The sequence below is a fragment of the Arvicola amphibius genome, chromosome 7 (assembly GCF_903992535.2).
Source record: "Arvicola amphibius chromosome 7, mArvAmp1.2, whole genome shotgun sequence".
In the NCBI taxonomy this organism is placed as follows: Eukaryota; Metazoa; Chordata; class Mammalia; order Rodentia; family Cricetidae; genus Arvicola; species Arvicola amphibius.
Genome location: NC_052053.1, coordinates 51,718,269 through 51,731,643, shown reverse-complemented (window position 1 = coordinate 51,731,643; position 13,375 = coordinate 51,718,269). Strand labels below are relative to the sequence as shown.

General features: G+C 50.2%; 1 protein-coding gene across 2 annotated transcripts in view; it reads left to right on the top strand.

The window, feature by feature from the left end:
* Positions 1-13,375, top strand: part of Mvb12b (multivesicular body subunit 12B) — a 155,253-nt gene that overhangs the window by 118,870 nt on the left and 23,008 nt on the right. For both annotated transcript variants that reach the window (XM_038337840.1, XM_038337841.1), the window contains one exon: positions 10,653-10,708. In XM_038337840.1, the coding sequence (XP_038193768.1) occupies positions 10,653-10,708 (56 nt within the window). The remainder of the gene's footprint in view (positions 1-10,652; positions 10,709-13,375) is intronic.

The following is a 13,375-nucleotide window of genomic DNA, read 5'->3' as shown; positions in this document are numbered from 1 at the left end:
GCTTGTTACAGAATATCACAGGATAGAGTCTTGACTTCCCTCAGAAACTGCATGAGCTGGGTCTCTACCATCTATGCTGCTCTCTGCATTGTGTTCTAAGTTCCCACAACAGTTCAGTAAGTTCTGAACAATCAGTGCCTTTTCCAGCCCAAAGTTCAAGTGACTTCTCAGTCCTCTCAAGCATGGCCATGTCTGTCATAAGACCCCACAAACCTGGTACCTATATGTCTGTCTTAGGGTTTCTATTGGAGTAATAAAACCCCATGGCCAAAGCACCTTGGAGAATCTTATCTTTCTATATTACAGTCTATAATCAAAAGTCAGGCAGGAACCCAGAGGCAGGAACTGAAGTGGAGTTCATGGAGAGATGCTGCTTACTGGTTTGCTACCCATGGCTTGCTCAGCCTGCTTCCTTATACAGTTCAAGACAATGTGCCCATGTCTAGCACTGTCCACAGTAATCTGGGCCCTCCCTCGTCATTAATTAAGAAAGTGCTCCATAGGGATGGGAAAATGTGATCAAAATATATTATGTGGAAATTATTCTTTAATTAAAAAAGAAGAAAAGACTTCATAGACTTCCTAGACTTGCCTACAGGCCATGTGATGGAAGCATTGTTTCAGTGGAGGTTCTTTTTCCCATGTGACTCTAACTTGTGTCAAGTTGACAAAAAGAAAACTAGCTATGTTTATTGATAGACGCTATAATGTAGTCCCACACTAGCTCAGAAATGAGTATAATAAAAGGGTTCTTTATTTAGGGGTAGAGCACAGGCCTCTGCATGAGCAGGGAACAGGAACCAAATCCAGTAGCTGAGACAGAGAGAGAGAGAGAGAGAGAGAGGGAGAGGGAGAGGGAGAGGGAGAGCACAAGCTTTACATCTACATTTATAGTATAAGAGCCTACACCCAAGTGGGCTGGTATCTTAAAGGCTGTTGGCTGAAGGAGTTCCCACAGCACCTCCCCCTTTTGTCTAAATAAGAGAGTTCTAAGCCTAATACAAAACAATATACAATAAAAACAAATATCAAGTATAAAAATTAGAATTACAACCAGCATAAACAATATCAAGCAAGAAACATATGGTAAATATTTTAATAGTTATCCTAGCCTAAGAAGTCTGAGTCTTGTATTAGAAGCATCTTAAAATGGTAAGCAGTTTAGTCACTGGTGCCCTGAATACTGACTCTGCCTCTCTCAGCCTTTTAATGTGGTGGAGGTAATTCACTGCCAGCTCTGGGACTGCAGGGAGGGTGCTGTGCTCACCACCTCAGTTCTGGTAAGCAGTTGACCTGTACTGCTACCAAGTAACTTACAGCATGCTGCCCATAAACCCCATTCAAGTTCTCAGCCTCCTGAAAGAAACAGAGTTCCTGCTTCCAGCATGAATTAGGAAGCCACCATTTCTTATGCTGAATCAGGAAGACCTCTCTTAAAGGAGCTGTGGTGGCCCTGCTAACTGCCAGCCAGCATAACCCATCTGAAAAAAAAATGTGGCTACCAAGAAGCTGTGCTAAACTCTTATTTTTTGTGTCTAGAATTCCCTTTTAAGCACTCTCAGGTTTTATGTGGATGTAGTTAGCCCCAAGTTGGGTGCCAATTTATAGGTGGAGACTGCTTGTTCGTTTCCCAGTTGCCCAGACACAAAATAATCATACAGAAACTGTATTAATTGAAACACTGCTTGGCCTATTAGCTCAGACTTCTTATTAACTAACTCTTACATCTTAAATTAACCCGTTCCTATTATTCTATGCACACTACTAGGCTCGTGGTTTACTGTTAAGGCTCTGTCCAGCATCGGTCTCGTTCAGCAGCTACATGGCATCTCTCCACTCCACTTTGCTTTTCTCCTCTATCTCTGCTTGGAATTCTTGCCTTACCCTATTCTGCCCTGCCATAGGCAAAAGCAGTTTTATTCATTAACCAATAAAAACAACACATATACAAAAGGACTTCCCACACCACAGCATGATCTCCCAGGTGGTTCTTCTGATCTGGTCACCCTAGCTAGACTGGGTGGTTATGACGGCCCCATCTTCAAAGGTGCCGTCCTGAAGTGAGCTCTCCCTATCCTCCCAGTCCACAGGCCTTTGTATGACTCACCTAGCAGCCATTCATGATGACAGTCCAGGCACCAGCCACGGTCTCTGCACCGTACTCTTGTGCAATTGTGGAATGCCCAAGTTAGAGCATCACCTGATGTGTAAAATTCCACGGCTGAGTGAAAAAGTGCAGAGCAGTTACACTGTGATACTGGCTTTGTTAAAACACATGCACACACACAAAACGTATTTCTTTACACATGCAGACATGCATAAATGCACAGAACACAGCTAGGGGCCCAAGTGACGTGGGATGTCCTTATGTATATGTGTTGTTTTTATTGGTTGATAAATAAACCTGTTTTGGCCAATGGCTTAGCAGAGTAAAGCCAGGCAGGAAATCTGAAAACAGATATAGAGAGTGTAAGCAGAGTCAGGGAGACACCATGTAGCTGCCAAAAGAGAAAGATGCCAGAACCTTACCAGTAAGCCATACTCTAGTGGCAAAACATAGATTAATAGAAATAGGTCAATTTAAGATATAAACGTTAGTTAATAAGAAGCCTGAGTCATTGTCCAAACAGTGTTGTAATTAATATAGTTTCTGTGTGATTATTTGGGTCTTGGCAGCCAGAAAGCAAATTGCAGTCTCCACTTACATCAAAGGCCCACGTAGACCCCTGGCCTGGGCTTCTGGGTGTCTTAACTTAGCTGGCCTTTGGAGATGGATTCCTTGGAAAACAGATTGATATATTGAGACATTCAAATAATAAAATTTAGTCTAGTGGTGGTTACACACACCTTTAATTCCAGCACTCAGGAAGCAGAGGCAGGCAGGTCTCTGAGTTTGAGGCCAGCCTGGTATATAGAGTAAGTTCCAGGTCAGCCAAGGCAACACAGAGAAACCCTGTCTTGAAGAAAAGAAAAAGAAAAAAAATACAATTCAGAATTGTTCATGTTGGTGTTAAGGTAAAAAGAGACCCTGTGGGAAGGTGCATATCCCTTCCAGGGTGTTCACCCACATGAAGGTGACTGTGTGATGCTCAGCCAGCAAGCCACCAAGCTTGCTTTTAGTAACGGTGAAGTGGCTGTAATGGGAATGGCCCTCATTCTATGCTATACCTGCCTCCTGAGGACGCAGTGATTCCTCAAGAATGGGCCTTCCTCCGGCCCAGATCCTGCCTGACTTTCTACACAGCCACACCCACAATGCTTCATCTTCTGCTCAACAGGCTTCGGAGTTTCCGCCTTGGAATGGCAGGTGTGAGCACAGACTCACAAGCCTCCTGACCACAGAGGCCTCCTGGTAATCCCATGCATGTGATCCTGAGACAACTGTCTTCACCTTAAGCCAAGTACACATGGTCTTGGAGCAAAGCCATTCCAGAGTTACAGAGTTAAAAGACTTTGCTGAGAGGAGCGCAGCTGTCCTAGCTGGATTTCTGGTCTCTCCAGGGTGGAGGACATGTCTTCCCGCTCTTCCTGCTCCCGGGTGGAGGACATGTCCTCCGCCCTTCTTGCTCTTAGAGCTTCTCCAGGAACCTCCCTCACCTAACCAGGTGTTTGCACCAGAGGAGGGGCTAAGGCCTCGTTCCTCTCCTGGTGGTAGGGGTGTGGAGAGAAGTCACCCATCAGTTGAAGTGACAGTGTTGGGCACTTTGTGTAGAGATGGGGTCTGGAGCTGACTGTGAGATGTGGGTTGTCTGTGCCCAGCAGCCCCTGGGGAGTGGCCATCAGTGCGGTTTACTAGCCTCCAGCTTCTTCACATCAGTCTTCTGGTTTTCTCTGCCTGTGGTGCTGGGGGTGGAACCCAGAGCCTTGCACATTCTTTAAACAAGTCCTCCATCACTGAGCTTTGCTCCAGCCCTTGACTCCTTTCCGGGGTACATCAAACAGCTGGATTTATTATGGGGTTGGGGTCCTTGGTTCTTGTTTTCTTGAATGAAAGAATTCAGTCAAGACACAGATTTTTTTAAGCAGAAGTCCATTTAGCAGAGCAAAACCAGCAGTCAAAGAGAAATGGCGTGGGCTACCCCCAAGGTGGGATGCAGCCTAGTGCATTCTGTAATGTGGATTTTAAAGTTTTAGGAATATTTATGAGGTGACACATTGATGGGGTGAGGTGACCATTTTTCCCTCCCAACTCATGATGGACCAGACTTCCCCTTCATGGTATTTCTTCCCACGGGACTAGGCTTGAGGTCAAAACCACAATGCACACAGTATTTTAATGGTGCCAGGTCTCGTGAGGCTGCAGACCGTTCATTAGCACGTGTGGAGGGTGTAGCATGAGCCTAGCTGCAGCTGCAAGGACATTTAACCACAATGGCATTCTGGCCACTGGGAGACCTGGCTAAGATGAAGCCTTGGCTTTCTTCAGTGACCTCACGTGTCCCTCCTTACCTGCGTGGTACCAAACCGTGCTGGGACCACCTTTCTGGATCAAGCTTCACTTGTAGCTGCCGAGAGAACATGCCAGGGAGGGCATTGTTGGGTACCCCTTGCATCATACCACGGTGCAGTACAAGCATCGCATCTGTGCCTCTGGGACTCATGGGTAAGATGGTTTAATATGGATGCATGGAGTTCGTGAAGGGCATTTTCCTCTGTGCAGCAATAATGTCATCATCCCTAGCCAACCGAGAAGCTTGTTTGTACATGGGCTTTGTGTTTTTATCTCATTGCAACAGGAATGGCCCAGATGTTGCCATTTTCTTTTACAGTTGAAAGGCTCAGATAGTGGCCCTTGTCCTCGCCACAGCAGTTGTGGGGCAGGAGGTTATGTTCTGAACTCATTCCCTAACAAAACGCCCGATGCTTTGGGAATCATACATCAAGTGGCCGCCATAGGACTGCTGTGCTCAGCTCCTTCATGTTTGCTGTCTTGTCCCCACCCTAGTGTTGCTGATGAAGGGCATTTACCCTGGCAGATGAAACTCTGACTCAGGCTTAAGTGACTTACCCAGAACCCCATGGCTAACAAGCTGGCACCACTGCATGTTTGACTGACACCGGTGCCCACACTTCTTCTTCCTCTTGAGCGTGGGACTCCGGAATCTCTGCCTGTGACTGATAAATTGCTCCTCTTGGCTTATGAATAACATGGCAAAACAAATTACTTTGGGGACCTAGAAGGAAGTTGTTGGCCTTGTGTAAACTATATTGGAATGTCACTGAGCAGACAGCTCCGGAGGCGTCTACAAATATCTTCCAAAGATATCTCCAAAGTGAGTCACCCAGAAAGCAGGACGCCCCCGTGTTTTGGTTTGCAAATGAGTTTTGAGAAATGGCCTTGAGGTCTTGAGCTGTTGGCACTTTTCCCATCCCAATTGCAAAGGACTTTGGGAATGCGCAGGAAAAGGAGAGGAAGGGACAGGGTCTACTGACTACTTGCTGCTCAGAGCTCCAACAGGTCAGGAGAGTAAAGGCCTCCCACCGTTCCAACTGCATTTAATATCATTCCAGAAACTACTACCTGCCAGTAAGCCAGTTTGCTGTGCCTCAGGGACATCCCGGCACCATTGCCTGGGCTCCCTAACCCTGTGTGGTGACTGGAGATCATAACAAAAATAATAACTTGTTTTGAAGTTTACATGTTCACTACCCTATTTTATGACTCTTTATCAAGCATGTTGAGTTGAAATCTAAGTGTCCTTGTCCCTGCTGCTTGTGGAGATGTCAAGGAGGGATGGGATTGACCGCTCTGAGTAACTTTGGATAATGGTGGAGGGCCCAAGGTCCGGAACCCTCAGGAGCTGGTCAGTGGGTGGTTTGAGTTGAGTCTGAAGAAGCCTGAGGCATGTGTCAAGATGGGGATCAAGGCGAGCTCTAGGGATTCCTCTGTAAAATGAAAGGGAGGAGGCGGGAGCTGTGGTGGGGGCCGATTTCCAGGCAGACTTTCTTACAGGTTCATAGCGTAATCTGTGGGAGCAGAAATCCAATCTGATGCCCAGCCAAATGCCGCATGCAAATTGGACTGCTTCCCTGAGAGCAGCGAGGCAGGGTCTGGGTCAGCTGAGGAGGAGAACAAACAGCTCTAGACTCTGGGCCACCAGCTTGGCTGCCTTGTTCCAGCGGGGGTGGGGCACGCAGCAGATTACAGCTTTATTTGTTTAAACCCCGGCATCTGTAAGCATTCACAGTCCTCTTGACTTGTGCTGCCTGGTTGTAAAAAGAACAGTTGAACGAGCTCATTGTTTGGGGCTCCTTTCTTTAATGTATTTTACAAACACGCGCAGTGACAGGCCTGACATGCAGATTTCTATGTACTCGCGCTTCAGTCTGGGATTACAGCATTAATAACACAGTTCCGTGCTTCGTGCCATTTTTAAGCATGATCGTTATGATAAAGGGCATATACTTAATTACAGGCCTGCTTAATTACAGCTCTGTTGAAGCTCGTTTGTTTAGGAGATGCTAATTGCGCTACGGAGCCGCGCGCGAGCGCGGTATGTCCTCACTTTCATCCGCTCCTTGTTGCTCCGATCCACGGAGCAGCATTTGTTAAAACTGCCACCAGGTTTTTTTTAAGTAAAAAGAAGAAAGCAGTGGCCTGACACTAAAGGGACACCGCTTCCAGCCAGAGAGCGGGAGCCGCAGTCCAGAACGCTGGGCCCACATCAGAGCCCTGACTGCTGTTGTCAGATGTGGCTGCTGGCAAGGAGCCTGAGGCCCATTTTACAGACAGGCTCAAAGGTGTGGCGTCCCTGCGTGGACATGGCCGTCTTTCTGCCACAGGCCATGCCGGGAGCCTGTCACAGCCCTGGAACGTCTGGGTGCGTGACTTACGGAAGAGGCTGCAAGTGGGAAGGTTGAAGGTTCACCCCCCACCCCCCCACCCCCGTGTATAAGGAAAGGAACAAGGGTCCTTCCTTGTCTTTGCGGAAGAGACCTTGGGAGGACCACGGGGCTTTCACCTTTCCTCTCACATTACCTCCCAGGCTTGGAGGAGCCTCTGTAATGTCACCCTGGGAGCCCAGCTGGACAAAGGACCAGTACCTGCTCAGGTGTCGTTCCTGATTCTGCAACATGACCATGCACACAGGTCAGGGGGATCAGGGAGAAGCCCTGCCCTAATCCTTGCTGGTTGGCAGGGCACGGAGACCCTGTGAACCGTGTACCCTGGTGATGTGTGGCCCTGAGTAGGTCAGTGAGAGGCTGGCAGCTAGGACGTGCTTCCACTCTTGAACAGTAGGGTGAAAACACACCAGCCCTGGCTGGGGAAGGAAAGAGGAAGGAGGGGGACAGGGCTCCCTGGGAGAGGGGGGACAGAGATGATTTATGGCCAGTCTTGGGGATCACATGAAAAATGTGTGCCTTCATTTTAAGGATTATGTTTGCCAAACCTCTGAGTACTTTCAAATATGGAAGGCTGTCCAGATAAGGCTCCTAGGAATGGATACTGTTGAATCAGAAGGGGCTTCCCAGGATCCTAGTGCTAAACTCTGCAGCACACAGACCCTACCCAGCTCCCGCAAGTATCAGTTCTGTTTCTTCTGTGCAGTATATCTTCCAGGAGGAAAGTGAGGCCCCTGAACTGTAATTGGTCCAGCCAGCCCTTCTCCCTGTGGCTGTGGCTTCCTAGCAGACAGGGGCTTGTGCCCTCTTCAAGCCTTCTCTTATCCAGCCCCACTCTGCCTGCTCCCATGTGTCAGATGCAGTGTGGGTTGCTAGGCAGAGTCCCACCTCCCTGGGGTAGCGGGCCTGAGCCTGCCTCTCTATTTCCGTATGGAGTTAGCTAAGAGTCCCACGATGCCCTCTCTCTCTTCAAGGCTCTCAGGATGATCATGTGAGAACAGAGCAGACCAAGTGGTGTCTGGGTCCTATGGCCATGCTGTGGCACCATGGCCTCGAGAAGGGCACCTTCCATGTTCAGTGAGCAAATCACAGTGATGTGTCCAATGAACACCGAGCCATTTGTTGCTGTTGTTGCTGTGCGTGTCTTCCCTTCACCCTGCACAGCTACACCTAAGCTGTGAGGTGGTAAAGTCCATGCTCTGACGTAGCCCAAACGTCAGCATTCCGCACCCTTCAACAGATTTCACCCCTAACCAATCAACAAGCATTCATACTAGGTCCCTGTCAGCCCATATTTCACTAAAAAAAGAAAGAAAAGCCCATCTTTCTTCTCAGCTGGCAGGTGGTGTCCTGACCCCTTCAGAGCAGGTGGTTAACCTGCCTCTCAGGACCTAGGCCGTGTCATGTGGAAGGGGGATGTGGGTGCCATTCATGGAAGCCAGATGACAACTTCGTGATGCCGATTCCCCCCTTCTACCTTTGTGTGATCCCTATGCTCAAACTCAGTCTCGTGCAGCAAGCACGTTTACCCACTGAGCCATCTCACCAACCATACTGTGTATGAATGCGCATGCCTGCATGCCTGTCTACACCACATACAGTGCTCATGGAGGCCAGAAGAGGGCGTAAGATCCCTCTGGAACTGGAGTCACAGAGGGCTGTGAGCTGCCATGTGGGTGCTGGGAGCAGAACCCAGTGTCCTCTGCAAGATTCTAAGTACTGAGCCATCTCTCCAGTGCCTTGCCCTCAGCCACACACACTAGATTCTTTAAATGCAATTTGGTCCATTAAGTATGACCTGGAGGTCACGTCTGCTTAGGTGTGTCCTGTGTGCTGCGAGCCCTATGGGTGGTTCATCTTGAGCTCTGCCCTGCTGGTTCTACCAGATGGGCTAAGCTCTGTTCTCTAGTGAGTGAGAAGAGCGTCTGACTGCCCAGCCTCCTGTTGTGAGTCCCCTTTACCAAATGTCACCTCAGTCTCTTTACCAAATGGCTCCTTGCAGTCAGGACTGAGCACAAGGGGCTTCCATCTCTGTTGCCAGTACAGGCAGGGGTGTATCTGCCACCACTATCCTGGTGGCCACCATCATGTGGCCTCATACTTCTCAGTGTGAACCGCTCTTCTTCCCGCTGCTGTCTAGTAGGCTCCAGGTGAGGACGTACTGTAGAAGAGGGTGAGGAACCTCGTTAGCCCCTGCACGGTGGCGGGAGCAGTGCTGTGCACACGCGCCCTTTTCCGTGAGAAGTAAAATACAGTGGTTATCTGTGTCCGAGCATCGTAAGCCAGGGCTTCCAGGTTCCTGCTTCCGGCCTGTGTGACCCTGGTGTCGGCTCCACCTCTGGAGCCTCTGTTTTGTCATCTCAAAGGCATCAGAAGTGATCTGAGGACCCTGAAACCAGCAAGCATACGAGGGCAGAGCACACAAGAGCTGTGTGGGGTGAATGGGAACTTAAAGCTCATGTTGGGTGGTCAGCGACAGGAGCCAGTGTGGCCTTTCAGGATGTTGCTGGAACTTGCCTCCATCCCTGTCAAGCTTGTGGCTTTCCAAGGATCCTTCCTTCACGCACTGTGTGTGCTGTGACAGGCTCACAGGTGGTAGTGGGGCATTTGAAGTAGGTATGTGAATCACTTGGGACTTTGTCCCTCCTTGCTCTGCCAGTGCTGTCTCATGCACCATGCCAGCATTCAGCTCCTCCTGCGTTCTTCTTTCCACTCCTCCTTCTCTTCGGCCCCAGGCCTGGAAGGTGGTCCTAGCATTTGAATGCCAAGGAAGTCTTCATTTTAGGAAATGGGCAAAGGAGAGGCCCAGTGTCCATTCTAAACCCATGGTCTGCCACAAACCACCCTCTTGCTGCAGGCTGCAGGTTCCTACGCTAAGGTCCAGATGTGTAGGCTGAACTTTGCCTCAGCTCTGTCCTGATTCTACAGGGCACAATCTCAGTCAGCAGCCCAGCTCTCTGTGCATGGGTCACACCGTGAGGGCCCTGAATCACACGCTCCTCTGTGGCAAGACTGAGTTTAGGGGTGGAGACCTAGACACAAGTCGATTGCAGGGGCTATGGTACAGAAAGGAACTGAGTTTCCAGGTCCCTGCATTCCTCATTCTCAGGCTGCTCATTCCACACCCTTCCCGTATGTCCAGCTGGAAGTAAGCACTCAGGGCAGGTCTTGACTCAGCCCCGAAGCCGTGGCAAGGAATCAGTAACCATGTGTTCTCCCTTCCCCACAAACACTGCACCCACTCTGCCAGGCCCTGAGCAAGTTCACTGTAGACACATAGCACACCTCACAGCCATTAGCCAAGCTTCTTTTTCATGTGACTTCACGGCAAGTCCAGCCCAGGGCTCAAGCACAATCATCCTGACCACCAAACTACTTGTCTTTCCACGGAAACACGGATGAATACCCAACACCACCAAAGAGAGAGGGGTCGGCCTACAGAATGTACAATGGACATGCTACTGCCAGCTTCCTCCCAGAATGCACCTCTGTCCCCTCGCAGCCATACATCACTTTCTTCCTGCTGTCAGGCCCTTAGTGGCTCCAACTACTTATGACATAGGAGAGGCTTCCGTACCAGCCCTGTGCTACTCCCCGACCCTCTCTGCACCGACTACACTCAGAGGGGCCACACAAGGCGTCTGCATCCCTGGGAATGGAGGGCAGCATCCCACTCTGCAGCTCTCACTCACTTGAACTGGGCAGCATCTGCCTCCAGCCAGGAGTGATTGGTCTTCCCTGTAATGACATCTTAGGTTCCTGGACAGCAGTGGTGTCTTCAATGCATTCCTCTCTTTCCTCTCTTGCAGCAATGGATGGTGTGCCATTTATGATTTCAGAGAAGTTTTCCTGCGTTCCAGAAAGTGTAAGTTTTATGCATGCTCCCCTCCCCTCCCCCACCTTACCCTGAAGTCCCTCGATGTCTATGCAGAAGCTGTTCTTAGCACCCTGGATCCCCTGGGCCTGGGGAAGCGTCTCTGCCTGTGTGCCGAACCCTAAAACCAGACGGCACAACTTGTGAGAGCTGGGGTGCGTTCTGCTCGTCTTGGGCCCTCCAGCCGGGGCCTGCACCTAGCAGATGCCTGGGAAGTGGAAGAAAAGGGCAGCTAGAGTCCAGGGTCCTAGAGACACTAAGCAGATGAGTGTGTACGGCCACGCTTTTGCATTTGAGCCTTGTCTCACAGGTCGCAGTGTTTCCCAAGTTCTGCTCCCTCGTCTAGCTATTGTTTGAGACTGGCTTTTGCTGTGCAGTCCTGACTGCCTCGGAACTAGCTCTGTATACCAGCTGGCCTTGCACTTACTGAGAGCCACCTGCTTCTGCCTCCTGAGTGCTAAGATTAAAACATGCACTACCACAACCAGCCTTAACATGTTTTTTGTTTGTTTGGTTGGTTTTGTTTGTTTTTGTTTTGTTTTTGTGACATGTAGCACTGGCTGGCCTGAAACTCACTTCATCGATCAGGCTGTCACAAACTCAGACCCACCTGCCTCTTCCTTCCTAGTGCTGCTCCACCACACATGGCCTTGGTTTTGACTTCACGGTGATGAAGTTGCCTAGTTCTCCACTATCATTGCTGCATTCTGTGTGTCCTGCACACTCTGCCATGGCGCAGTGTCAAGTGCCTCTGGCTGTGGTCTGTTTAGGTTGAGCCCTGAGCCCTCTTGAATGACAGAGGAACTAGGCAAGCCAACCAAGCGCAGAGGTCAGTATCTAGACCATGAGAGGCCACAGCCAGGACCCTGTACTGGGCTCCATTCCCTCCTGGAGACACCCCTCTGATAGTACCTGATCCTCAGGACAGCCTCTGCCCTCACTCAGCTGTGCAAGCCTGGGCCACGCTGGGTCAGTAAACTTGTTTCTGGCTTTTATTCTTCCTGTAGAAGATTGCTTTGAGGCATCACTAAGCACCAAGGCCCTAGTTTGGCCCAGCGAAAGACCCCTCAAGTGTTTTTCTTGGACCCAGTTTAAAACCACCCGCCTGGCGATCCGACCTGCTCTGTCGTTTCCATTTTTATGAAATATAATAGGCCTCCTCTGAGCCCTTCTGGTAAGCAGCTTAATCGTGAAAAATGCTCCTGACGTGACATGGGGAGCCTGAGGAACTTCCGCAGACTCCACTTGGCTGCGTTGCCATGGAGACACTGGCACCTCTCCCACATGCTCCCTGGGAGAGGCAGCTCTGCCCTGCTCACCAGCTCCAGTCGGGAAAGTTTAGTGGACTAGTTAGGGCCTAATGATGCAACAGCTGGGCCTCTGCTGGCTCCTGGGCCAGGCGGGCAGGCGGCCCCGTCCTCACAACATGAAGGCTGGCATCTTCAGCAGAGCCAGACTGTTTTGTGGCTACCGGAAGAGCAGCCCCAGGAGCTCAGGGTCTGATTTGGTGGCCCTGTCCCAAGTTTGCCCTCACAATGTGCTACTGCCAATTCAGCAAGTGCTCAGGGCCACAGATGCAGGCCAAGCCCTGTGTTAAGCCCTTCCAAGCACTTCTCTGTTTAATCCCCCTGCAGCCAGACCAGAAGGGCCCACCCATGCCACTTTTAACAGGCTTTTAAATGTGGCTTTCAAAGTAAGTATGGGGGGGGGGGGGCATCCAGATGCCTCAGCAGGTAAAAGGGCTTGCAGCAAAAGTCCAATCACTGGAGTTCAATCCCAAGAACCCACATTTAAAAAGCCAGATACGGTGACATGCTTGTGTAATCCTAGCACCCCTAAGAGGTGGAAGTCATGAGCCAGCTGGCCTGGAGTACAAAGGATAGCAGAAACGAGAAACCCTGCCTCAGCAAGCTGGAAAGAGAACCGACTCCTCAAAGTTGCCCTCTGACCTCCACACGTGTGTGTCCACACGCACACTCTAAAAATCTGCTGAATAAGCAAATAGAGAAGATGAATCCCTTCCTGTACCACAGGCATCCAGTTGGGATCCAGAGCCTTGGACTCAGGAGCAAACCTCTGGCCTCTCACCATGTAGGACATCCAGGTAGCCCAGTGCAGGTGCTAACCTCAGCCCTCTGCAGGACTCTGGGTCTAAACTAGCAAGTCCTGGCTTCTGTGTGGGTCTCAGGCTCTACCTGCCGGCGAAGTTGCAAGAGGCTAGCCTTCTGCTGCTCCTAGAAAACACAGAACCAGTGTTCCTGGACACAGCATAGCTGTATTCTCTGCCCTGGCAACCGCCCACACGGGAGGCTCACACAGTCCAGCCTGCTCACCTGCGCTGACTTTCCTAGTCTGTGTTTTTGCTGAGAAATGTTCTGCTGTCCACAGAACTGCAGAGCCCTGTTAAAGTGTGGCCTCTCGCTTTCACCACCCTGATCTTGCAAAGCATTAGCTGATGGTAATCTTCCTTCTTCCATCTCTATCAGAGACCAGGCCCTTCCCTAGATACTGCAGACCCTTGGAACTTCCGCCACTCTGTAGAGACACCAGGCAGTGTGGCCTCTGGTAACTGCTTCAGACACTTCCAGCCCCGAATCCCATCACAAAAGCATAAATCACTCACTTTCTCCTTTGGCATCAGGAAAAAAGATAAGCTAA